The sequence below is a fragment of the Micromesistius poutassou genome (assembly GCF_964030765.1).
Source record: "Micromesistius poutassou genome assembly, chromosome: 9".
Classification (NCBI taxonomy): Eukaryota; Metazoa; Chordata; class Actinopteri; order Gadiformes; family Gadidae; genus Micromesistius; species Micromesistius poutassou.
In genome coordinates this window covers 1114779-1142278 of record NC_140279.1, presented here as the reverse complement: position 1 = coordinate 1142278, position 27500 = coordinate 1114779, and the positions used below count along the sequence as shown (strand labels likewise).

The following is a 27500-nucleotide window of genomic DNA, read 5'->3' as shown; positions in this document are numbered from 1 at the left end:
CTCACTGTAGAAAACTTGCATTTGGATCAATTTTCTTCTTTTGGAATAGGCTCAAATGGCAATATTTAGCACCATACAATGTTGTGACAGCATCAGGCACGCATCGACAACCACTCAAAACTCCTTCAACCTGTCAGATCATTACATTCAATGTCCCAAATGAGTAGTCCTAATCTACACAGAGCCTCACTTATCCTTAATGTATGTTAACCTTCTTGAACTTCAGACCATTGTCTGTTTCATTTACTAATGAGGACAATTCAAACTGTGAAGCCTGCATTACTGGTGCTGTATTCAGGATGTAGTTGTAGGTAGCTGCATTGAGTTCCTGAGGACGGTCCTAGCCACAGGTCACGCCCTAAGGTTACTCTCAGAAGATGGAAGAATCCTTTAATATTTCACTGCCTCAACCATATTCTTGTTAACCCTGTTGTAGGCTACTTCATTGGGACTTCAGTAGGAGCTGCAGCCCTTAGTTTCAAATGCAAAACATACATTTGCATTTTGTGTAGTTTTTTTTTATTGGTAGTCCTTGTGAGAATGGAGTTAACCTTTTTAGGGCGTCAACGTCAACTTAAATAGTATTGTATTTATGTTTTTACCTTTCCAACCAACATAGCTGTTTTAGCAGTTAGTCTCATGGGCAGATTAATTTTAAGGCACAGAAGGGGAATCTGCTGACCAAGCAACTGCATGGCTGTCTGACTGGTTGTAATGAGTTTTTGACATCAATGGAAGTCTATAGACCTCAAGATAAGCAATTTATCTGCTGTTCACAGCAGGAGAAAAACCTTGTTTTGGAAGTTTAATCGGGAATGTTAGCAATAAGAAAAATACAATGATGCTGACCATGCTGTCCTTTTTAATCTGTAGCTATATATTATATGGAGAGGCTAATAAGGTTTTTTGTTCTTTAATGTAACTAAGTAGGCAATGTGTTGTACTTTGCACAGTTGCAGAGTGGTTTATTTGAACCATGTTACTGCTTGTCTGTGTTAAAAATAATGTTAATGTAGTGTAGTTTAAGTTATGATGTGTTTATTTCAGTTTGAGCTTGGATAATGTGACATTTGAAAACATGTCTAGCAGCTAGTCAAATTGAAATACTAACTACAATTTGTTGATCATTATATTTGAGAGGTAGCTGTTATTAAAGTTGGGTGCAACGTAACCCCATCCTCTATTGTGTATAAGCTGGCTTGCGCTGACATGGCAACTACTTCTGGCAAGCAGTTACCACTTTATTAGAACATCACGCCATACGTCCAAGAGGCATTGCAACGCTTTCAGCTAGGGCTGTAGTCAACCAAATAAATTCTTGGGCAACTGATTTCAACGACCAATCGATGGGTCCACGGAAAAAATGTATATATTTGCACGTTATCTCTAGATTAACTTAACCTGCAACAGTGCACTCTACTCAAGTAGGTAGCCCCAATATTGTGTAAATGCTGTTGGATCCACGCATGGGACTCCCTTATGGCAGGGCTTTAATGTACAGCGGGTCACACCAGATGAGCCACGGAGCGCTGCGTAGCACAAAGACGTCCTAAGAATCAATGCTAGGTTTTGTTCTGTCTTTTATATAATGGGTCCCAGTGGATGGCGACGTGAGCCAAGGTGCCAAGCCTGATACTTTCATACTTGAAGCCCGTCGGGTGTTGAAAAAAAGTTCATGTTCATGCCCGTTTTTAGGATTCAAGCACACTTTTTTTTTGTCCTTTTTGAACCAATTTCTGCCACACCCAACAACTTATTTGAAATGCTATAGAATCATTAGAAGGAGAGTTTCTTCGGTATTAATTAGTCATCCTTTAGTTGGGTGAGTTCGAAGTTGTGGAAACTGGTTTGTTTGTTTGTTTGTTTATTATAAGGGAAACTACAGAGCCTTGAAATTATTTTTTTATTTGTTATTTCTAACAATAGACTTATTGCTCAAAAATAAAATGCATCTGTCAGCATATGTCTCTCCCGATCCCAAAAAGAAGGTATTAAGAAGTGTTTTTATCTTATGAAGGGACCACAGTGCATATCGACCAACCGCCCAGAACTTGACAGCCCTAGTTTCAGCACATCTGTTTAGCACTTGCCCTTAATGTATGCCTGGTGGTAATGGTAATGCAAATGATTGGTTCTAGTTAAACCTGTTGGGTTCATGGCATGACCTTGTAAAAACGGCCGTGCCTAATCCAATTTGAACTTCATGAAAGTAAAATTAGTATTCACATTGTGCTGTACCAAAGGTTTTATATTGTACCGCAAGTAAGGGAACCCTTACTTAATGCGTGATCGTAATCATTGTAGCAAAGACCAAGGCGTGCCTGCAGAGCTCCCCAGATTATTCAGGCGCCTGAAACCACTCCACAATGAGTTCTTCTGCAGAAGCTTCTTTGTTGACTGGTGTGTTACTGTGCTCCTTTGTGCCCTCCATTTCTTCCTCCTCACTGGTCACTTCCTGCTACCATACATTTCCAAGAATTGAAATCTGATATGAGTCTGCGCGTGTCCTCCTGGCCCACAAGTCGACGTGTGGTTCAGCGCTCTGAAAACAATTTCTGTGACGCGTTTGGAAGCAATGTGGCCCCAAATTAGCGGTAATCCCTGTCCATTGTAGCTACAAATGTTTAACTTTCCTTTTTATTATGCCAAGTTAACATTCGTAGCTAAGCCTATCAAATGACTTGAAGTGAGACAGAGAAGACCACTAGGGATTTGTTCGCTGAACGTGACTACACCACATCTAGGACCTTTATCCTGGCTGGCTATTGCTATTGCATTTGATGCAAAGTGGTTTGGATAATCTCACGCTTATCCGGTTTGCACATGAATACGGTCTAGCGTTTACAGTATACAATGTACGGTGATTGTACTCTGCAAGATATGCTACTGGTTTCACAAATTCATTAAGTAGTGATGTATTGTCTGCCTTGTCCTGACTGCTATAAATGAAAACCCAGTTGTGTGTATGTGTTATAGGTACGAGGACCTCTGGACACCAGTGTCAGGCAGGGAAACATGTTGGCCCCTGATGCTTTTAAAAAAAAGAAAAGTGTCTGCCTGTGACTGTGCGTGTGTGACTGTGTGTGTGTGCATGCGCACACGTGCGTGTGTATGCATTCCTGTCTGTTCATGTGCACGAGGCACACTCACTTCCTGCGCACGTTGCCTTCACACTGACACAGCTCCACGCAGTCATCCAGGTCGTCTGGCAGAGTCAGGGTTAAAAGCTTCCATTTTGTTAGGTAACACCCTAATGGTCTGATCTGTCATTGGCGTTAAAATGGCAGGGGCTTAACCCTTGGCATTCAGGACACCACCAGTAGGGGCACACTCCCTTCGCCGGCCCAGACGACGGCAGTAAAACGCAAAAGCAAGTGGTGGGGGAGGAGCGAGACGGAGAGAAAGAGGAAGGAACAGAATATTATGATGGCTAATGAGAAGGTAGGAGGAGTAGAGGGAAGGAGGAAAGGAGTCTAACGAAGAGAAGACAAGAGAGTGTTTTCCAGCCGGTACAGTGTAATGACCCCCACCCACCCCCTCCCCCCAGCCAACCATGGCATCTCAGCTGATTCCCCTCCCCCACCCTTAGCTTGGTAAACATGGATAATGATATGTAGTTCTCTTCCCTTTCCATCAATGTATTGCAGCTCTGGATCAATATACTTTTGTGTGATAGTATATGAATTACTAAACATGCAGGGACTTGACTCTTATTTCAAGCAAAGAATTATAAAAAATCTTTTTAATTATGACTTGGCTTGATATTGAAGACGTATTTTATGTCTTGATGTTCACAACGTTTTTACTTTATTGGGCTATAATGTCTTGCTATTTATCGGTCAGTGTAATTCTTGTTTCCTCGTTCGACGAGCCCAAAGGATGGTGTTGAAAAGCCAGAGTATGTTTTCAAATGGCTGTTAATGTGTTGGCTGGCTGATTCCATTCCCAGTGGGGAGATCATTACAATGCAGCAGATGAGAGGCTAGCACGCTACCTGAAGAGACGAGGCATTGCCACTGAGCTGCTTCTACCCTCTGAACCGCCGGGCACTACTGGAGACGGGCTGGCACTCACAGAATACAATTTGAGTCAAATTCAGGTCGAGGGAATCCCAGCTGCTTTCAGGCAAGTCAATGTTGTCCTGCATCGGGCACTTTCCATTTTAGTGAATGGAAAGCAATGTTTTTATTTAAGCAGTGTAATTATGTGAACTTGTGCTGCCACAGAATACAAGTGTTTTGTTTTGCTTTCAGGCTGTGTCAGGGCAAAAAGAAATGGGTCTGTTCTGACTGTGATCATAGAAATAGGAGAGGGCCATTTTCTAAAGGTACATTAGGAGTAGATTGTTGAACACATTTGACTAGACAAAGAGTACTCTCTCTCCTTATAGCAAATGGGGTGTATGCCTTCAGGCCTTTATACTCTAAAGGAATATAAGGAGGTTGTGTATCCACCTATTCCTTTTTAAGGAACAATCGCAGATCAGTAATGCCACCCTGCTTCTGGTGCTATCTGCTATTTTATCCGTGCCATATTAAAAGCTGTTAATGTAAAACTCCAGACTGATGTGCTCTGTTGGCATTTCTCTTTAGTGCATACGGAGTGCAAGCCCTGTTTGGCTGTTGGACAACCAATGGACAGTCTTTGTGACTGACTCTGAGCCGTCATGTCTATTAAGTTTTAAGTGTTCATTGAAACGGTTAGAGCGAACCATGTAGTTCAACTGTTTCATTTCGGGTTATCTGATTATCCCAGAAGTGTGGGCGAAATTGGTCCTAATGAATCAGGGAACATGTCAAAGATTTTTCGGTTTTATACTTGTCATGTTTTAATTTGTTTAATTTTCTCCATGGCACTTTCTGTCAACTGGACACTTGTCAACTCCCCCGGCTCTATGGGAAATTGAGCTGCCTGCCCACTAGGAATTGATGTCTGCTTTCTTATCGGACTGTGTGTAATCTAGCATGAATCAGGGAAGATCAACGTGACTGCTGCAAGGCTTGTCCTAAAGAAGAATTAAGTATCATTCAAGGCTATATGAGCACACGGTATCCTTTTGATGTAAACCACTAACTGTTATTTAATTCATCGTTCAAAGTAAGACCTATCTACAACAGCATCTTGTAGCCTCCTCTACCAGCCCTTGCAATGCCCCCGATGGAGGTGCTGTCTTTCCTGGCTAGACCCATTGGAGAGATTGGTCTCAATCGTGTTGGTCTCATTAGGTCTTTCAAAGGCTTGATGGACAGACCTGAAGTAGATTGCCACTTGCACTGATTGATTCAGGAACTGTTCTCGGTTGACTGCCTGCCCATGTTGTGCGAGTTGTATTGTCCGTCTGAAACGCAGTCACTCTGAAGCGTATGGCTTTTGTCATAGAATTACCCCCCCAGGACCATGTCGTAAGAGACTAGGCCATATTTTGCATATTTGAGCAGGGTCATTTCTGCTTGTCTTCTCTGTCCGACTTTTGTAACCACGATGAAAAGCTGTGTGCACAATATGTTAAAGCTTAATGTATGTTTTTCTCTGTCGTGTCTCATGATCCAATGTAAATGTAATAGAAACAAAAATGACAAAATTAAGGGTTATTTTTGCTTAAAGAATGAGAATTAAAAAGTAGTTTCCATTATCAGATCTCTCTCTCATAATGGTAAGCATGGTTGGTTGATGCTCAGATCAATCATCATGTACATGTCTTGGGTCATTTGTGCGAAGACCTTGCCACTGATCACAAAATGAGCTGTCAGTACTTCAGAGGGTCGTGACTGAAGAAGATGATGTAATGATTTAGGCCAGTCACAAGTCCCATTCATCCTGGAGCATATGCACAGGACAACCACACATGCATGCACGCACACAGCCATTTTATTTGATGTCTTCCCTGCTGTTGCTTGGCAGTGGGGCATACAACCGTTTGCCATCCATCTCTTCTGGGATAACAGACTCTCGCCCAGGGACTGCAAAATACATGTTGGCATACAGAGCGATGGCTACAATAAGTCAAGAGCCCATTAAGAAGACTATTATTGATGGCATCAACAGATAAATTAATGGTGAATGCAGCTCAAGTCAAGTGACATGCAGAGCAAGACTTCCCCGACACTTCACTTCACTGTCAGTCAATATGTTCTTCGGTGGCTCCCCCACAGTCACACCAAGTAAACTAATTTCTAGGAGAGCTGTGGGTAGGTGACTGCAGCACAACCGTGGAAGCTGTCACCCCATGCAGATAGATGGGCTTTTGTGCCTGGGGATGGTACGACGAGGCACGTCTGTCCTTGTTGTGTACAGTGTCTGGCTCTCTCTGAGGCCCCATTCTCACTAGGCGCTCTGGAGATCGGCAAGTTGCATGGGTGCACGCCTGGGAAGATTATGGGTGTTTTGGCTCTGGCAGTTATGAATATATTAGGATGTCAATATGTTGTAACTTTCGTATTGAAAGGATGTTTACTTTCTTGTAATACATTTGATGTTTTGGCCCCTCGGTCTCCATCTCCATTCCCTCTGCCATGTGTCTCTCCAGGGGTTAAACCTGCTCCATCCTTTTCTTCACCACAGACCAGTTTAAACCGGTTTTGGAGGAAGTGCTTTGTGTAGCCCATGGATTCTTTGGAACATCACTTGGAGCTGTGATGATGTCACTGCAGACCGAAAAGCTCTGGAGTCAGCACAGCTGTGTGCTTTTGAGCTATACATGAAATATGCTTTTGCATGCACCTATTCCATAAGCAGGTTGTGTACATATAATGCAATGCTTTTACTTCATATATAGTCTTATACCGTTTTTCAGGGAGTTTTAGTAGCCAAACTAATCTGTACATCCTTTTTTTCGACAGTTAACTGCTGTTTTTGTAATAGTTGTGATATGACGATCGTTCCTATCGTTGTTTTATTTGTCATTCTGACCCTGCTTTGCGTTCACTATACGTGCGGGACAGATATGGAAACAACATGGAGGAGCAGAACAGGGGTCATTTAGAGGTTGGGGTCAGGGGTTGATTTTGATCGTGTTGAAGGGAGGTTTGGGCTACGGCTTATGTGGATGTGTGTGGGTTCTCCGTCTCTGTGAGCAGAGGTTTATTCTGATGTTCATGTCAGAGTGAGGGTTAATCCATAAATCCAATGCTTTGACTTTTTTTTGTTTCATCTGATATCTGTGGCTGTCGCAGGCGTGCAATAAGCCTCTTTGATTGGATGGCCTATCTGTCTGTCTACTTGTCTAGCTGCACATACTCAATGCTTGTGACCGGAGACTAACTCATGGGTGGCTATGCAGACCTATTGTTCAAGCTAGCTATGTTTTTTTCGGGGAGTAGCTCTGGAGGGAGGCCTGAAGGGTTTCTTTTTCAGTTGGATATTTTCAAAATGTAGTTTTAGTCAGGCTGGTTTCTCCAAGTTGCCTTTTCAAGCTTTATGTCAATATTGGGATTTAGAGCAGAATGTGGCAGTGCCATTAATATTAAGATAATAATCATTGCATATTTATCACAGAATAGTGAATCACCTCACCTTCAGACTGTTTGTATTGCCATGTAGTCACACAATTCCCAGTAGTTGGTGGTCATATTTATTTATTTAGAAGATGAGACGTTCAGATTTTGTCTTTTTCAAAAATAAATCCTATTGTTATCTGGATAACCTGCTAATGGCTTATCATAACTTGTGTGTGAAGGGGCTTTGCATGAATTCTCAAGTTTGCTGGAAAGTCAAATTTGCAACATCCATCTACGGTGTAACTTGCCAACCTTGGCGCTGTACTGCGGAGGTGACCTGAGTGTTGTTGCTGCGAGACATTCTAGCTTGGTTGTATATAGTTGCTGACATTGCAATTGTTCCCTCATTGTTTTTCCGACTTGGTAGCTCGAACACACGCAAGTCAGAGATGACGCGTTTTCCATTCCGACCTTCCACCTCCGACCATCAACGAGAGCAGCATAACACTGAACGTGTTTGTGATGTTCTTTGCCTGTGTGGTAAATTAGCTAGCCACGTGATGGTATTGGTTAGGTGCATAAACTTGCGTACTCGCCGATAACAGGATACTGCAATTTAAGCAGTATCGGCAGAATTTCCTATACTGGTATCTGTATTGGAACAACTCTACCTGAATGTAGCCCAAGTACCCTAACCCCTAAACGTGGTGTCCCTAAAGGGAGGGAGCAGGCAGGGAGGTCCGCTCTCTTGAATGTAGCCCAGGTACCCTAACCCCTAAACGTGGTGTCCCTAAAGGGAGGGAGCAGCCAGGGAGGTCCGCTCTCTTGAATGTAGCCCAGGTACCCTAACCCCTAAACGTGGTGTCCCTAAAGGGAGGGAGCAGCTAGGGAGGTCCGCTCTCTGAATGTAGCCCAGGTACCCTAACCCCTAAACGTGGTGTCCCTAAAGGGAGGGAGCAGGCAGGGTGGTGGGCTCTCTGAATGTAGCCCAAGTACCCTAACCCCTAAACGTGGTGTCCCTAAAGGGAGGGAGCAGCCAGGGAGCTCCGCTCTCTGAATGTAGCCCAGGTACCCTAACCCCCCGACTGTGCTGTTCTCAAAGGGAGGGAGCAGGCAGGGTGGTGGGCTGCCTGAATGTAGTCCCAGCCAGTACCCTAACCGTTTTGTTTTCCACAGGGAGGGAGCAGCCATGTCGGAGGAGGCCGCGCGTCTGACGCGTAGCCAGAAGCGGGCGCTGGAGCGGGACCCACCGGGCCCGGCCGGCTCCCCGGAGGACGGGGAGAGCAAGCGGGTGAAGCTGGAGACGGGAGACCCGGCCGGCCACTCGGACACGGAGGACCACGAGGAGGAGGACGCCGCCGCCGCCGCCGCCTCGGAGGGGACGCCTGAGCCGGCTCCCAAGGTGCCCGCCAGCATCCTGAAGACGGGGGAGGTGAAGGCCACCATCAAGGTGGAGGTCCAGACCGGAGACGAGCCGGTGGACATGAGCACAGCAAAAAGGTACGTTTGAGTTTGTTGGCAGTGCAACGTTTGGTGAATTTATGTTGGGTTCACATGATGAGATTTGGTTTTCTTGGGAGTTTTGAAATGCTGAAATGCAACAGCCTTTGTTTTAAGGCTGAAAATCTATCCAGCTTGTCTTTGGCACATTTAATCTACTAGTCTAGTTGTTTTATGAAAGCCATCAAACACAAGGAAAGTTGTGAGAAACAACAAACCTGGAATTTCTGGTACTTTTTGTACTTTTGCTTGCTGAAGCAAGCAATTACTTTGTCTGAATTAATAAATGATCTCTCAAAAGAGCGCAAAGGAGCCAATGTATTGCATTGTGATTATTAATAATTTGGAGGGTAGCAGTCCAAAACTTTGTTTTTAAATGTCCCATTGAATTATGATCACAAACAATGAATGCTCTTTTGGAGTTCTGATTAACACACGTGTGGTTGCTTGTATGAGCCGTGAACCATGGTCTGAGTTCAGGTTGCTGGTGAAGGCAGGAGGTTCTGCTCCTAGAAGTGGACTGCTGAGTGGTTCTGTCCTAGTGCAGTGAGCATGGACCTCAATTAAGTCTACTTCCTGGTGGACACCTCGTCGTGAACTTTGAGGTTCCTCAGATCTGGTGTCCATTTTATCCCTAAGCACCACCTGAACTCTGCTCCTCACACAAAATGAAGGCTATGTGTCACAAACTGGTTCTAACCGGCTGTTGCTATGGTTTCCACATGGGAAGGAGCAGTTGGAGAAAGGAGGGGCCTGCATTGATGGTGGGTGTGTCACATGACCAGACAGAAATGCCTGATGTCATGTGATGTTTTAGTAGGGTGATTAATACACACACAGAGGATTGCATTAAAAGGGACCAAAGGAGGTGACTGAAATGATACTTGATTTATCACAAGTTCACCTGGTTTAATCCTCTGCATGCATATAAACAATTTACCCAAAGGCTTTTATGAACCTTTTTAATGAAGCTGAAACTACCAGTTTAGTCCAAGTCTTAAAGATGTAAGTGTTTTTAAGAAAATATCTTGGATGTATTGCTTTGTCTTCCAGTGACCTGTGGTGATCTCAAACCACACTTGGGGAAAGAAAGGCATTTGGAAAATGTAGGCATTTGTGCCTAAAAAAACAGGAGCCCATTTAGTATTGCAACAATTTGTAGTTTGTGTTTCGTAACAAACGATGACCAAATTGAAGTATGCAGAAATGAAATGATGTAAGGATCATTTAATCAACAGCGTGAAGACGTCATGTGATAACTATATGACGAAAGGTTATGGAGGTTCTTTTTAACTTTCTGAGGCTACTCTCGTCTATTGGCCTTTCAAAGGTTATCGTTCAGTCCTTTTTGTGTTTTGTTTAAGACGTTGCACACACCTTGTCGTGTTTTGAAATATGTCACGTAAGGTGAGGAGCAAAGTGTATGGAATGTATAAAGACTGAGTTTCAAAGATGAAACGTGCATGAATAATTTGGTGTCTTGAGTGAACGAGGCGAGGTGGCGGTAAAGTAATGAGTGAGGGTGTACACAATAGGTTGGCTCCTAGCCATCCATACCCCTCCCCCACACTGTCGCCCGCTCCAGGATCTTCAGCGGACCTCAGCTCCGCTAAGCTCCCTGACTGTGGTGTCAGCAGCCAGGGGAGAGGGAGGAGCCGAGGCCCAGGATGAGGCTCTGACTAGGCCTCGCCTGAGAACAAGGGGAGGTCTGAGGCCCTGTCTGGATGGCGGTCTGACCGAGGCCTCGAGCCTGACCTGGAACCCTCTCGCTCACAAAGGCCTGGACGCGGCTAAATCAACATAAATGACGCTGATAGCTGCAGTCCGTTTATTCCACTGGGCTTGGAAAATATAGGAACGTAATCTGCTTCGAATTGCTACCACACGTACCGCAGCCTTTGCATTGCCATCCAATTGCCACCAATGTCGGCCTGTTTCTGCCCACAACCTCATCTTGTTCCAATTGCCAATAATTTCTCCAGTCCACCATCCTTAAGCCTTTACAAGTACCCTGCTGGTTAAATTGGGAGAGTTATTCTTCCATCATGGTGCTGTCTGAGTGTGTTAACACTTGACGCAAATAACCCAAGTGAAATCTTCACAAAGCAGTTGTGGGATCAAGTCAACGCCCTAATGCAATTTCAGTGATCACATCTGAGGAACCTGATTAACATTTCTTTGTTTGATTTATAAACCTGATGACGTCACTCTCAAAGACTCGAACAACCCCTCAAGGATATGTGGGCCCACATTTTTGGCATTACTTGAGTCGATGTGAAACATGTCGTCCGGTTTAATTTCCATAAAATTATTTTTAATTTAGGATTTCACACTGTACAAACACAAAATGTCGTCTGATGTCTGCTGGTGAAGACACTATCCAATGCATTCTGTCATTACCACAGAGGAATGGAAGCTTGGCTGTCTGCTATTCCTTAGAGGACAACAGCAGGTAATGGTGTTGCCCCACAGCTGTCTATAGCCAGCCATAAAATGTATTTCAACACAAAAACGTCCTACTAAGGAGTTTATGAAACCAAACAAGTCTACTGTCACTGGGGAGACCGAGAGGCTATGTCTCGCCTGTAGCACACCGCAAGATGCATCAGCAAGATGGTAGATTGTGTCCAGTCTTTTAAATCATCAACGGCCAATAACCCTATCAACACATGATGTTGAATGATCGGACTGATGAACGGAACCCATGTGGGTGACTGATGCGGATCCGTGTATCAATAGAGGAAACTACGCTAGGTATCGGCTGAGAAAACAAAATGGTGTTTATAAGGTGGAGTGGAGAGGATTGATCAGTGCCATTTCAAATCAAACAATACTACTAATGCAGGATCCAAAATGTCTACATGAGCAACATGGAGACTTTTGTTTACCTGTTATTCTCCTGATTAGTCCTCGTTCTCCATATTCCCTAGAAGGAAGGAGTCACTGTTCTTGGGCTAGCTGTACAGTACAGGATGTCTGTGATGAAGCATGATGTTGTGGAACAATGTCAGGAAATATGAGGACAGTGTAGCAGTGCACATAATGGGCATTTCTCATTTTTATGTTATGTACGCTCCGCTCATGACACCGGCCCCTTCCGGCGATTGAGTAAACAGTTTGTAGGTCCATAGGCGTCGGGTTCACTCTTCAAAGTTATGGCTGTGTGGAGGGCATGAGTAAAGATGACTCTTCAAAGTTGTTGTTGTTGTTCATGTACCAAAAGGAGAACGTGAACTGAAGCAGCTTGTCTTTGCTGTTGGAGTCTCTAGGGGGACGGGGAAAGTCGTCTGGCAACCAGGGCTTGGGGATTGCTACCTTGATCCTCGTGATTTTCCTGGTGAAAATGAAAGTGTTTGTGTCGATGAGTAATATTATACTATCAGAACTGCTCCTGACATTGCTTATGGTTGCCTTAAATGACCGATACTGCCATATCTGTGTGCCAAGGTCAAGGTGAGGCAATGGCTGCACACACACTTAGTTTGCGGTGTGAAGACGTTAAATTAGACGACTAAACCTTGGAACACCAGAAAGTCAGATAGATGGATAGCTGGGGAAAAGTTTTTTTTCTTTTGAATCTGTCTCCCTGCGCCGTCCGTTCAAAAGAGTGACGAGGAATAAGATATGGTTCTTTGATGTTGTGTATAGATTCAGGCGTCACAATCCAATTTACTTAACTGAATTGCCAATTTCTCATATTCCAATCCAAACTACCCTGGGTAAAATGAGACAGGAAAACATCTACCGATGGCCCAGATTGGCTGGAATCATGCATCAACTTGATGAAATCCTACTGGTCATTGGATCGACTGAATTATAGACCCGCCCTAAAGGAGGGCTAGAGTGCGTGAACATTTAGTTTGACAGACTGTCAACATTGCTTGTAGTTCAAATTATTTGTTATTTTTGTTCATTTTTTGGGAACAAGAGTGTTAATCCTTTTGTCTCATGTTTTCTGGTGGGGGGGGGGAGGGCAGGAACATGTGTTCTTTGTTTCACAAATCGACAATTAATCTGATTAACGTTGTTGTCCATACAGTCCATCAGAGATGACCCATGTACTTTATGACTCAGAGTCCGTTATCTCGTGTCAAAAGGAGGGAGTGGCAGGTCTTTTTGCCTTACTAATCGATATAGATAAGGGGGTACAGCCAGCTCGTCCCTTTGCTCCCTCCCCCTTCCGCCATTACAGAGCTATTGATTTCTTGGATCTAACCTCCTTGTGTTCCTAGTTAGCATTGCCCTACTGCAGAGCAGCTGAAACCATAACCCTTTGATGCCCTCTACTGGCATGAGTTCCAAACTGCACCAATTCCAAGTTCACCCCAGAATGCAGGGCTGCGTTTCGAAGTTGCCATCTGATCACCTTCCTTTGCTTTTCCCCGTAGTGAGGTCAAGAAGGAGCGCCAGCCCCCGTCACCGGACGAAGTCATCGTGCTGTCGGACAATGAGCCAGCCAGCCCCTTGATGAACGGCCACTGCTTCACCAAGACAGACACGGATAAACTCATGGTAACTCTTCAACCCGTTAGGATGTCAAATGACGCCTAACCCAAACCGTTATTAGCGATGCAACGATGGATCGGCCATCCAGCATTTTTCGGCCTATATAGGCCCTCAAAACGGGATCGGGAATTGCTCTTTGCAGCATCCAATCGTGGGACTCAAAAACGACGCGCCGTCATTGGGTTCACTCAGACGGTCATGTTATCCTGCTTTAACATAATTCATCTTGAATAAATGGAAGTGTAGAAGTTGCTTTTTGTTGATCTCTGATGCAAGGATGCAATAACCAGCCTGCATCTCACCGGGCTTCATTCCCCCAGTGTTTATCGTTTTGTTACTTAATGTAGGTTTGCTAAAAATGTGCTAAACCTAAGTATCTTTAACATGATATGAATTGTGGCTCCCAGCTTATTCCATTGGCTCTATGTGGAACTGTCTTGCTGCTCCCCTGCTTTAATGGAAGATGAGCGAGGGTGATTTTCAGTGTAATTATGTCTGAGCACTATAACCAAAGCCTTAAGTAGCCAAACGATTGCAGCCATAGTCCTTTCAGGTCAACATAGTTCGTTGTCCAATTTGAAGCAAATGCTTTCCTTTATTTTAAATATATATATATTTTATTATTTTTTTTTTTTTCTTTTGGAGCACTGTCATTTAAAAGGGCTCCATAACCATGCTTGTTGAATCTGTATTGGAAGGATTTATTCAGATTTGGTTCTAGTTAAGAGTGTGTTGAGCAACATTGTTGGAGGCCTACTCAAGTGTATGTTGTCCATGTTGTGTCCAGAAGAGCAGCCCTGAGGAGAGGGAGCGCATCATCAAGCAGCTGAAGGAGGAGCTGCGTCTCCAGGAGGCCAAGCTGGTCCTGCTGAAGAAGCTGCGACAGAGCCAGATCCAGAAGGAGAGCACCGTACAGAAGGTACGATACGCCTGCACGACCAGAGGCTGAGCCACGGAGACGCCGTCATGCATAGACCGAGATGCCTGCTTATGATTGGTTAAACGGATCGACCTTGATGTGATTCAAATGTATAAATCTTCAAATCAAAACAGCAAACGTGTACAATTCCATTCACGCCATGATTGTTTTAGAATTTGTGGGCAAATAACTGCAGGGACCAACTGCATTTCAGTGTAAAAGTAACTTCTTATGTAATCAGACGTGCATGTTAACACAACGGCAATAGGGGTCATATGCATAGGCTGGGGCTATGGGGGGGGATAAAGGGCTCGTACAGTAAGTTAATCACGTAATCATCTTGACGGTGAACCATGAACTCAAAACAACACTGCTGTAAACCCGGTCCTGTGCTACATGAACACGGCCCGTGTGCTTGCAGGTGACGGGCCGTAGCTCGGGGACGGTCATCCCTCCTCCGCTGGTGCGGGGCGGGCAGCAGCAGCACGTCCCCTCCAAACCCAACTCCCAGATCACCATGCCACCGCTGGTGAGAGGAGCCCAGGTAGGTGTCCGGAACCTCGGGGAAATATTCACGTAAAAAAGGAAAACGCAAACGTCGTTGATCACGTCGAGCTTCTCGAGTAAGGGAGAGAATTCCATAGTTCAGCAGCTCAGGACGTCAACGCTCCGTTCCGTTTCTCCACTGCGGTCTCGTTTCCCTTGCCATTGAACCTTCCCCCCCCCCCCCCCCCCCCCCCCCTCGGTCCGTCTGCGTGTCTGTCCCTCCAGCCCATCGCGGTGACCCCGCAGCAGATTGCCAGCCTCCGTCAGCAGCAGCAGCAGCACAGCGGGTCGGGCCCCCCGCCCCTGCTCCTGGCCCCACGGGCGTCGGTGCCCAACGTGCAGGTGCAGGGCCAGAGGATCATCCAGCAGGGGCTCCTCCGGGTGGCCAGCGTGGCCAACAACAATGTCATGGTCAACATTCCCCAGGTAGGGCCGCCTCCGTGGGCCACCGCTGCTCGTACCGTAGTCGGGCAGTGAAGTGTGACGTTTACGCTGATGTTGGGGAGGCCAGTAGATACTAGCTGTTAATGATAGAAGACTTTTCCGTTAACTTGCATCTAATGTTCATTTTGTGTATATATATATATATATATAAAATTAATTATAAGTTATTTTATTATAATTACTGCTGCTGCATTTTTTGATGGGGCTGTAACGCCCCTATTTCTCTCGGTGATGAGTGAAGGGTCTGTCTGCCTGTCTGCCTGCCTGTCTGTCTGTCAAAGGCTAACGTCATGCTGTCTCTTGTCCCCAGGCCTCTCCAACCCATATGAAGGGCTCCAACGTCAACTCAAACTCCAACCCCAGCGAGTCCCCGGCCGCCCGGCAGGCCGCTGCCAAGCTGGCGCTACGCAAACAGCTGGAGAAGACCCTGCTGGAGATCCCTCCTCCCAAACCCCCGGCCCCCGAGTTCAACTTCCTACCGTCGGCCGCCAACAACGAGTTCATCTACCTGTTGGGTCTGGAAGAAGTGGTGCAGAAGCTGCTAGAGATGCACGGCAGGGGTAGGCTGCTCCTTTTTTGCAATGTATTATTATAGTTTCTTTATTTGTAGAGTGGTCACAAAACCGATAAAATGACGGACATTTCTCAGATACTGCCGAAAATGCAGTATCGGGTATCATCTCGGACCTGAATGCTTCGATCTACCAAGTCAGAAAAACTTGGATGCATGGACGCTTGAATACAAGCATACAAATTGTATTATTATAATTATAGATTATGAATAAATAAATGTAAAGGATCTAGTTCTGAAAATAGTTGTGTAAATGATAAGTTCCTCTACTGTCGACAGACTATACATTGCTCATCATAAGTTCATCATAAGAGAACCCTTCAAAAAGAACAAGTGTATAATGCTAGATGCTGTATCAATATATATATACTCTGTATCGGCCGATAAATTCAGGAATCGGAATCAGTATCGGCCGTTACCGATTCAGATATTCCGGTAACGTTCCTTCCGTGACAGAATGTGAAACCCTCACCTTTCCTCGCTCCCGACCCCATAACAGGTAGCTTGGGCCCGGCGGCGGCGATGGCGGGCTCTCTCCCCAAGGAGCCCCACACCTGTCTCCAGTGCAAGACGGACTTCACCTCCCGCTGGCGCCAGGAGAAGGCCGGCACCGTCCTCTGCGACCAGTGCATGTCGTCCAACCAGAAGAAGGCCCTGAAGGCGGAGCACACCAACCGGCTGAAGGCGGCGTTCGTCAAGGCGCTCCAGCAGGAGCAGGAGATAGAGCAGCGCATCCTGCAGCAGGCCGCGTCGTCCGCCGCCGCCTCCTCCTCCTCCTCGTCCTCCTCCGTCTCCAAGACCACCTCTCCGTCGCTGTCCAAGAGCGAGCAGCAGATCCTGGTGTCCCAGCAGTACAAGCAGGTCAGGGCTGCCATGCAGCAGCAGCAGCAGCAGCAGCAGCAGCAGCAACATCAGCAGCAGCAGCAGCATCAACATCAGCATCAGCAGCAGCAGCAGCATAGGGGGCAGGGCATGGCTCGCCACCACTCCACCATCAAGGTAAGCCAGAGCCTAGCGACTGCCCTGCCCGGCATACAAGCTTTAATTGGAACTTGTTCTAGTTGCCCTTTTTTAAATGAATGAAAACCCATTGCAACAATGTTTCTGAAGTGTGTGTGTGTATCGTGAAAGAAATTGGGTCAGTTGATTATCTGTAGCGTGATATCCGGCCCTAAAGTGTCCCTGTGCTTACTACAGCAGGCTGGGTGTTTACTTACAAACCCGTTATTCATGGGTGATAAAACGACCAACTGCCTATGCGTGCAAGAACAATGTGACCCGTTTTACAATGTGTAGGCCAGACACCCCTTTGCATAATGATAAGACTTTATTGGACCTTTTCTTTGTGCCGCCCTTCAAGACTGTCGGTCAGATGTCCCGTAGCATCCAGTCTCCAGTGAGCTCGCGGGGCGTGGCCCACTCCTACTCCTCCGCCCAGCTGCAGAACGCGGCGGCGGCGGCGGCGGCCATGGTCAACAGGCCGGTCAAACATCCCGCGGCGCGGCCGCTGCAGCAGGGGCCCAAGGGCGGCGCCACGGGCAGCGGCGGCGGCAGCAACCAGGTCCACATGGCCGCGTGGAGGAAGCAGAGCGGCGGAAACACAGGTAGACGCTCGGCCCCGCTGGCCCCTCACGCCCATTTAAATGAAGGGCATTTAGAAGATTTTTATCCAAAGCGACTTAAAATAAGTACATTTGTCAGAAGAGAGTAACTATATCGCTGTCGGTACAGTAAGGATGTTCATAGAACCAAGTGCCAAGCACTAACAATCCCTAGGTTAACCCATTCTACATGCAACAAAGATAGCTGGGATCAGACGCTACACAATGCCAAGTACTATTTTTAAGTGCCAGGACGTACACCATACAATGAGTGCTCTCTCCATTTAGACATGCCTCTGTGCTTTGACCACTCCTTCACCCTCACCTTAGCTCTTCGCCGTCGCTGTCTTTATCTTCAGATGATTTGACGAATGGAATACAATGACGCCCGTTTGTCGGGGCTAGTCTATTAGAGGACAGACGTTTATTGTGCCACGTCTCCTCAAAGTGTGGCTCTTCTGGCACCGGGTGTAATCGGGGTGTAAATGCATGTCATCGAGAAAAGGGACCGGCTGCTTGCGATGGGTTCACTGATGCGCCCTGTCCCCCCCCGCCAGGTGTCCCCATGACGTACGTGAACCCCAGCCTCAGCGCCCACAAGACCAGCTCCGCCGTGGAGCGCCAGCGGGAGTATCTGCTGGACATGATCCCATCCCGCTCCATCTCCCAGACAGCCAACACATGGAAATAATGCTGCACCATGCACCCTCCACAATAACTATGACCCCATTGAAATAATTTCACCAATCCTAATTATCAACATAACTACGGACGACGCCGGGGGGGGGGGGGGGGGGGGAGGACCTACGTTTTGACCCATATTTAGGAAGTAAAGGAAAAAAAAGTCAATAGAAAAAAATATATATTTCCCTCTCTCTTTCTGCTGCATTCTGTCTGTCTCTACGTCCTATGGATTGTGAATATTCAGGAGTGCTTGAGACGGGACGCGTACGACCTCAGATGTGTCTGGTGCTGACATCGCTCCCTCCGTCGTCAGTTGAAACTCAAGTTTGCACCGAGAGGGAGCCGTCGCAGCCTCGCAGTGTCCTCCATTCTAGCCGGGAGATAGCCGCCATCTTGCACCGTCAAAGCTTAGCCTTACCCCTGTCCCCGCCCCTCTCCAAGTGGGGTAGGACACTAGGACCCTACGGTGGCTGGACTCGACTCTGAAGTTCCATCTTGTTGGGATTTCTACCCATCTCCATTATTTGGACGGTTCCCAGATGTTTCTCAAATCCTTTTGCATAGCTATATGGACTGTGTTAAGTAGCTGTCCACCGACCTCGCAAAACGTTATTCACTGCCACTCGTGTGGCAATCAATAATTTTATTCCAACATGACTGGCAGGGAACGAAGCTTCTGGAGTGAGATGGCCGCTCTTAAATCCATACTGACTACGTAGCTGTGGAAATAAAACCTTGTGAAATACCGGGGGAGTCTGGAGTAATGGCCAGAAGTGAGCATCACTCGGCTATAGTCCATTAACTGTGGTTCTATGAAGGGGAGGGTAGCGGGGAGGGTGTGGACCAGCCAGGAAATAATAACTGCTTTAGCTTTGCAAAAAAAAACGAATACTAAAGACTTAAAAAAAAAAAAAAAACTACAAAAAAAAACCGTTTATCGACACACAGATTGCCTGGTCTCTCCACTTAGTGTGCGTGTGTGTGTGCGTGTGTATAGCAGAGCGTCTGGGCGGTGTGTCGGGATAATTTTGTATGGCTGAATATGAAAAGTGTTCTGTAAGTCCTATACTGTGTTTGAGATGCTCCCCGATGCGTGGAACCGGCCTCTCGCCGAGGGCTCCTGGTTAAGGTTACTGTTGAGGTGGTTTTACATCCCATGGGTTCTGTGTTTTAGCCGACTTTTAATGACTTGTTTCTAAGATGAAGACCATTAAAACAGATAAATGTCTCGCTGTCTAATATTTAAACAAAATCAAAATGCAGACTGAAAGTTTGGAGGACTTCTTGGATATTGTAGAAAGGAAAAAAGAAAAGAGAAAAAAACGTCCAAAGAACTACTGGAGTCCAAATGGAGAATCTTCTCCCGGGGGGTTTGTTGTTTCTGAACCCTATTTGGATATAAAAAATATACGTTCCTGCTAAGCCGAGGGGTTGTAAACGATGTCATGGGTTCATGACGTGGTTTTGCTTTTAGTTGTAGTTTGTGGCGGATTCTTTTTCGCCTTTAGAAAACGTTGTCCCGGTTTATTTATAGGGTCCCGTTAGCTGAGGTTTGCGTTTAGGCATCCGTTTAAATGGGTCTCCATTTTAAAACGTGCTCATCCTCTTGCCTGCACACCCTGTTATTGGTTTATAAGAAGCTGGTCCTATTTCAGAATGTAACCATTTAAAAACAACACACCATGGATATATTTTCTTTTTTTGTCTGCTTTGAGGTGTCGTCCATGATTTGTCTGATATAATTGGTTATTTACATTTGTGATGTAAGCTGCGATGTGTTTTCTAAGGAATCAGTGGCTCAGGATAAGCCGAGTGTGGGGGGGGGGGGGGGGGGGGTAAATCCGATATGCCCAAAACACAAAGCGGTGATGCGCTCAGCCTGGAGCGGACAGTCTACGAGGCTACAACCTTTTCACTTTGCGGTGACTGCCTTTGTAAGGTACATACGATTGGACGATTACAAAATGGCAATGTGTGGGGTCTCGGGTTGTAATGGATACTTAAATTATTAGTTTTAAATTGTTTTGTTTTCTCTGATGTCCTTATGTCCTGCGGCGGCGTGCACAATGGTCGAGAAACTAAAGCAGCAGTCACTTGAGGTCCGCCCCGATCTGTGCATTCTTGTAAAGACTGCTGACGCGCGAGTTAGGCAACCTTCTTTCACAGGTTTAATTTATAGGTAAACCTTGTATACCCTTAACCAATGTGTTGATCCCTTTTACCCACATGCAGTGTTTTTGTTAAGTATAACCCCAATCTTTAGACATGTTTTTTTGTTTCTTTGTGTACAGACCCATGTATCGTTCTCGATTCTTTTGTAAGGATTGAACAATGCCATCATCGAGGATTTATGACCTTGTTAATTCATAGGTTTTGTTTGTTTTTTCTTTTCAAGGCCATCGCTCACCAAGTAGCCCGGGTCTCTGTGTTGAAAGCTGATGTCTCGGTGTTTAGTAGACGACAGGGTCATTTGTTCATCTGTAGGAGCCCCAGCGGGTGTTTAGAAACATCTGGGACGTTTGGGACTCCTCATTTTCACAGTTGGATTGATTTAAGTCGGCCGTGGATATTTCAAACTGTCGGTGTATGGCAGACAAGGGCCGGATGTAGCAAAAGGATTCGAACTGTTGAATGTAACGCTAACGACTGGAGAGTTGGTGTTAAATGTGTGGCCCGGCTGCAGGCCCTCCGTGCACCGCTGGGTGTCGCTGCTGAGGCCGCTTGCGTCATCATTCCGTCTCCTCGAGGGGTCTCCGCTCCACGGCGCTTCTTCGGGGAAATTGAAAAAAATATACGTTTGGATTCTTTCTTTTTTTTCTCTCTCTCTCTCTCACCGCTCTATCAAGTAATAATAAAAACTAATTTTAACCCCTCTATCAAGTTTGAATCGTGGTGTTATTGGTAAATGTTTGCCATTTAAAAGTCTTTAACGCCTCAAGGCCTACTTGAGGCCGTTACATATTTGGTGGCCTTGATCTGAACTGTTAGGAATTGCCATGTGTTGGCCGCATTGCTCGTTAAAGGAAACGGGCACACGTTGAACGCTTCAAACACACGATAGTCAATAAGCAGAGAGTTTATTGTGGGGCCGCAGCATCGCTGTCGCCCACTGCCGGCTGCAGCCAGGTGGACTCCACCACTTGTTGGATGTCCGGCCTGGCAGAGGCGTGGTACTGCAGGATGAGCAGGATGAAGGCCTTGCATGAGTCCCCCAACACCGCGTTCTCTGGATACGCCACCGGGGCCTGTTGCGCCCGGACGAGTCTGATCGCGTTCGAGTCGTCGTAGGGCATGCACGCCGTCAGCATGACGTAAAGAATCACCCCGATGCTCCAGATGTCCGACTTCTTCGGGTCGTAGTGATTCCCGAGCAGGACTTCTGGTGGCGCGTACAACGGGGTACCGCAGAACGTGCGGCTCAGGTCAGAGGGACCTTCAACAAACCTCCCGAAGCCAAAGTCTGTGATCTTCACCTCGTTGCCCACTGTGAGCAGTATGTTCTCACACTTCAGATCCCGGTGGACGATGTTGTTCTGGTGAAGGTAGCTGACGGCGCTCACAATCTGGGTGAAGTACGCCCTGGCCTGTTGCTCCGGGATCCTGCCCACCTGTTGGATTCTCTCCAGGAGGTCAGTGGCGGCCAACTCCATCACGATGTACAGCCTCCCGCTACTGCTGTCGATCAGCTCATGGAGACGGACGATGTGGTCGTGACTGACCGTCCTCAGGATAGCCAGTTCCCGCGATAAAAACTTGACGGCATAGTCTTGCGGTGCCGATCTTCGATCCACGATTTTGATGGCGACGTCATGGCCGTGTTTGGTGGAGCTGGCGATTTTTACTTTGGAATAAGTTCCTTCGCCGATGGTTTTCCCGAGTCTGTAGCCCCTTCTCCCCAGAACAACCCTGCTGAACATGTCCACAGTGTGTACCTGCTATTGTTAATTCAGCTAGAGCTCTTCAAATCTGTCAAGTGCGTCCAAGTTGGTGGATGGAGAAAAAGTTGGGCCCGGTCAAAGGCGTCTTTTTGTTGTCAATCCGAGGAGCTGATGTTTGCGGTACAGGGACGCTGTTGCTGTGGAGCGGTCAAACGCGCTCATTATGACATAGGCCCATGGGTCAACGTTCTAAAGTCAGAATAGGCCTCAACACAAGAGACAGAAGACTACAATGGTAAAGTGACCAGATTTCTGAGACAAAATCCGGGGACATTTTGGGTTCAGCGGTGTAAAAGCCTCCAAACATGTAGTGTTTTTGTCATAGCAAACTAAAACGGGGATCTGCCCTCCCCTGGCGGACGGGATTGTTGACGGGGGGGGGGGGGGGGGGGGGGGGGTTGGCTCGTTCGGGGGGGACACAGGGGGGCCGGACTCAGAGTTACGGGGGCACTGGCCCCCCCCTAGAACCGCCACAGACTGTTTGGTCACCCTATACAATGGGCTGTAGACGGATATGCAACATCGGTCATGCAACAAACAACAAATAATAATAATAGAATTGTACCGTTTTATTTTGGGGCAAAGGGCCTACATATGTGCTTTTGTATTTAATGTAAATACTACTTCATGAGTTCAGTGCTGCAGCTTTACGTTAACACCACTAAGGGGCAGAGTATCAACGGTCCCGTGCAGGTCCCCACACATCCATCCCGTGTTGCGTGCGTGCGTGTTTTAGATGGAATGGGATGTGTCTATAGACCCTGCGTTCCCTGGTAGCCCACATATATCAAAGCGTTACTTTGAAGTTGACATGTAGTGCTGCCTGTGCAGCAGTATTTGCATTGCGATGATCGGTTCGCCTTGAGTGATATCATCACCGCCTTCAACGCGTCAAAATCCAATCAGAAATCGTATCCCGTTGTTTATTCTCCGATAAAGACACGGCGATATGCAGCGTGTTCCCACTCCACACGGTCATCAGCTCTGTTTAGCAAATGTGTTTCCCTTTCCATTTCTTTCTCCCCCTCAAAAGTCATTACGATTCATCATCATCATCATCATCAGATGAATGGTGTTGCTCTTCATTTCATGGGCTCATTCTATCGCTCATTTTACGGGCTGTGTGAATGTTCTCCCTTTGGTGTGTGTGTGTGTGTGTGTGTGTGTGTGTGTGTGTGTGTGTGTGTGTGTGTGTGTGTGTGTGTGTCAATGTCTGTGTGTATGTGTTGTTTGAAGAGGTGGGTGTAGGCTGTGAGGATACCAAAGCTTGCTTTAGCAGCATTGCACTTGCCACAGCCAATGGGGCGGCTTGCGTCTCTCCCCTCCGCCTCCCTCGGTGAACGCCAGTGTTACTCTGAGCCAGTCGCGTCAACACAGGAGTCTCTGAGCCTCAGAGAGAAGCAGACAGAAATCTTTCTATATATATTGGGAGTGAGGGAGCGAGAGAGTGTGTGAGAGAGAGAAAAAAAGGATACAAAAGCAGCGTTGTGAGTGGGAGGCGGTAATCACCTTCCAGGATCTGAACCAATAGTAAGAGAGCCAGAGGGAGGAAGAGAGAGAGGGAGAGGGAGAGGGAGAGATAGCAAGCCTATTTATCTCCTCTGACTACACTCAAGTACAGAGCTAGGGTGCGCGTGTGTGTTTGTGGAGTGTTTATTCAGTCAGGCGAATAGGGATAGAGTGTGTGTGTGTGTGTGGGGGTGTGTGTGTGTGTGTGTTTAGTTTTTTTTCTTTCTCCCTTGAAGTGGGGAAGCCTGAGTCTGCCTGTGCCTGCCTTTTTGGAGAATCCCGTTGGCCGAGACAGACCCACTGCCGGACAAGATGAACCACAGCACCACCAAAGTGGGGTCGGAGACCTCGGAGCCACTGCGCTACATCAGGTAGATGTCTCTCCCCTCTCTCTCCACTGTCTCTCTCCTACTCTCTGCTACCCTGAGCCATCCTTTAGCGATCAGACCCTCCACACACGCTGGTCTCCTCCCAGAGGGGTGGGGGGGTGGGGGGGGGGGGGGGGGTGAGAATAGAATAGGGGTACAGTGCATGTTACTCTGCATGCCTCTACTCTGACATCAGCCTGCTGTTTTGACCATTGATGGAGAGAAGCGAGGGAGGGCAGGTATGATATGGAGGGGCGATGTGGTGTCATGGGTTGGACATGTTTTATTTTTGTTTAGAGGATTGATAAAGGGTCCGACCACAGACTGGAGTGGGGGGGGGGGGATTCCTCCCTTCATTAGCGTCCTAACAGGTGTGTGTGTGTGTGTGTGTGCGCGTGCGTGCGTGCGTGCGCGCGTGCGTGCGTGCGCTCGTGCGCTCCAGCCTCGCGTGGCGTGCTCTGTCTCCCTCCCTCCCTCCCTCCCTCCCTCCCGGCGAGGGGGGGAAATAGAGTCCCAGATTGCGTTCCACATATTGGCGGTGTTATTAAATCAGCGGAGCACGGTTTAATTTGGCGTCATCGGGACAAGGATGCGCTCCGCTGACGACTCTCTGAACGCACTCCGCTGTAAACCTGGAAGACCTCGAGGCAGCCAGGCACCCACAGACCTCCATCGACGGTGGCTTCACCTGGCTCCTGCTCCCCCCCCCCCCCCCCCCCACACACACACACACACACACACACACATCCCCGTCTGCTGCCACTGTTGCACCATGGTTACTGGGTGTGTGTGTGTGTGTGTGTGTGTGTGTGTGTGTGTGTGTGTGTGTGTGTGTGTGTGTGTGTGTGTGTGTGTGTGTGTGTGTGTGTGTGTTGGGGTTGTCTGGTTAGGGGTGAGGGACGGTCTCATAGAGAAGGGCTTTAAAGTGGTAATTTAAAGGGGTGTGTAGGGCATCGATGTGCTTGCGTGTTTTGAACGTGTGTCAGTTATTAGTGTCACAAGTAGGACAACATGTCGCCTGACCCTAAAGGAAGCGCCGCGACACACATCTCACCACATCAGGCTGGTGTGAGTCATCCTGATGTGCGAAGACTGGGGCCTCATCACTGCCTCTCGGGTCAATTCTTTCAATACTCACTTTCAAGAACGTCCTATTCCCCTTCGTGGTCGGTGGCTCCAATATACTCCGTGAATATTACCGTCTGCCTGGTTTATAAAAAGGTCCTGTACTGTATTATGCATGCACGTACCGACAACTGATGTCTTCCTAATCCGGTCTGGGCCCTGGCGGGCGAGGGCTCTAATCAGTTCACAGCGGTTAACGCTTTGATTAGCCCTTCAGCAAGTCGGAGGCATTCAGACCCTTTGCCGGCCGCACCATTCCCTTGCTTTTGTTCACCTTTCTGTACAATGAAGCAATCAACGTCGTTGTTGACGGTGTCAGTTGTACAGTTGTGTTTGTGTGCGCTCCGCGCTCTGCGTGCACTCATTGGCTGAGAGGCTGGTGGCAGCAGCGGTGGTTGAGTTAAGCGTCACCCAAGAGGCTCTGCTCCCGGTCTCCGGGCTCTGTGATCCCCACAGCGTGAACCCACACTGCTATTAAACAGAACCACCCGGCGCACCATTAAGGCTCCCCGCTACATCTGTGCCACAGGGACGGCACGTTGTGGAGCGTGCATCACGGGGGGGGGGTGTGTGCGTGCGTGCGTGCGTGCGTGTCTGTGTGTGCGCGTGCGTGCGTGCGTGCGTGCGTGGTTATGTGCTTCAGTGTCGACTGACGGATTAGAAGGATTCTATTTTTGTCCACATGTTTTTGTGCGCTTGTGTTTCTACCTGAGAGATGTGTGTGTGTCAGGGAGGATTCCTGTGTTTTTTCTGGCGGAGGTAACGGCGGTGTCAACCTTTTTGTTCAATACCCGGTTTAAGCACGCGATGTGTTGGGGTTTATGCCAACTGAAAGATTAGGCAAATATCTCATCTTAAAAAAGAAACCTACAAAAGGTGTTCATGCGTGGAAGATAATATTGGCTATGGGAGATATAGCCAAGCTATTCATTGTAGAATGAATTCCACATTGAAGCATTATGATTATGTTGAATTTGCATATATTGTACAATACACTTTTCCACTGGATCTAAAAGGATAAAATGAAGAATGAAGTACAGTTTTAATACTTGAATGTGCAAAACAGAGTTAGCCACACACATACCAATACATGTATTTGTTTGAAATAGTTTAGGAAAAAATGCAGTGGCTTCTGCGATGCCAGCTGCATTTAACATACACACTAACATAACACTACTGATACCATAGCGATTACAATAGGAGTGGGAGTGAGGAAGACGGGACCTTTCCCAGCCTCTTGAGTTGTGTCCCACCTATATTTATTATCTGTGTACCTTTGCATGCTGTAAATGTCAGCCGTGGATCTGAGCTGAAAGGTCAGCGCTCTGTTAATAGTACCTGACTGCTGGAGCCCTCTGTCTGTCTCCCTATCAACCAGGCAGTTAGCCGGCATCCCTCATGTCTCCAGCCTTTCTTTAGAGTGATGTCACATCCACTGTGGAATGTTTCAATAGACTTTTACCGAAATAAATGGGGCCCCTCAGAAAGCATGTTTGTTTCAGATAGTGAGAGACGAGGGTTGATGAGTCATCTAATGAGGTGATCAATCAGTAAGATTCATCTGGGATTGGCTATGGCCTGTTTGCATATCAAAGTGATACATTGTCCGGTCATTGAGGTGAATACGGTTCTGAATATGAAACTCAACAAAATTGTGCGGCATATAATTTGAAGCATTTAGAGGTATGTATGTGAATGTAAGCAGTGTCCTTGCTAATTGACACTTTTGCATGCAAATGTGATTCTATAGAGGTATGCAGAATGCACGGTGTAATCCTCTGCATAATATTTACCCGTTTCTTTACTGCATACATTGGTGTGTCTCTGAGATGAATGTGCCCTCTGTAAGCCTATTAAGCCAATATTTATTCTCCCTAATGTTTGTCTAGACAACTCTCAATTGTTCTATGTTCTCTGACACACACGCACAAGCCCTGTCGTCTGTCTGTCCTCTTTACCCCTTACACTGCAGACCTGTTCCCTGCCCGTCTGTCCGTCTGTCTGTCGGCTGCACCGGTGGTCTGTTTAAGTATTCTCCCCTCGATTCCCCCCCCCCCCGCCGCCCCCCGCCCTGTCTCTCCCTATTACCGTCCGTCTGCCAACCTGTCTTCCTCTCCTCGGGTACCTGCCTGTCTCACCTGCTGGTCCGCTGTTGGCAGCGCTACACTGGGCTTATTGTCATTCCCTGCTGCTCTCCTCCCAGCCGCCCATTCCCATGCAGGCACGCAGCCCCGGCGGCTCGCCACTGTGGATGCCTCTTTTTATAGGTCAAGTGTGAGGATGGAGGGGGAGGAGGAGGGGGGGGGAGGGAGGGAGAGGACATGGATATATAGGCGGAGATGTCTGGAGCAAG

The 27500-nt window shown here is 47.2% G+C and overlaps 2 protein-coding genes across 2 annotated transcripts in view; one reads left to right on the top strand and one right to left on the bottom strand.

The window, feature by feature from the left end:
• Nucleotides 1-21083, top strand: part of gatad2ab (GATA zinc finger domain containing 2Ab) — a 23139-nt gene extending 2056 nt beyond the window's left edge. The window contains exons 2-10 of the mRNA XM_084473185.1: nt 8613-8936; nt 13325-13448; nt 14230-14361; nt 14783-14905; nt 15133-15333; nt 15662-15911; nt 16422-16921; nt 17283-17526; nt 18081-21083. Of these exons, the coding sequence (XP_084329311.1) occupies nt 8626-8936; nt 13325-13448; nt 14230-14361; nt 14783-14905; nt 15133-15333; nt 15662-15911; nt 16422-16921; nt 17283-17526; nt 18081-18214 (2019 nt within the window). The 5' untranslated portion in view covers nt 8613-8625 and the 3' untranslated portion in view covers nt 18215-21083. The remainder of the gene's footprint in view (nt 1-8612; nt 8937-13324; nt 13449-14229; nt 14362-14782; nt 14906-15132; nt 15334-15661; nt 15912-16421; nt 16922-17282; nt 17527-18080) is intronic.
• Nucleotides 21084-21207: 124 nt separating this feature from the next.
• On the bottom strand, nt 21208-22424 carry tssk6 (testis-specific serine kinase 6). Its single transcript, XM_084473186.1, has one exon. It carries the CDS (start codon nt 22122-22124, stop codon nt 21285-21287), a length of 840 nt encoding a protein of 279 aa, XP_084329312.1. The 5' UTR covers nt 22125-22424; the 3' UTR covers nt 21208-21284.
• Between the last annotated feature and the right edge of the window lie 5076 nt (nt 22425-27500).

Coding starts and splice junctions, on each gene's coding strand:
- tssk6 (XM_084473186.1), bottom strand. CDS start 22,124: ATGTTCAGCAGGGTTGTTCTGGGGAGAAGGGGCTACAGACTCGGGAAA.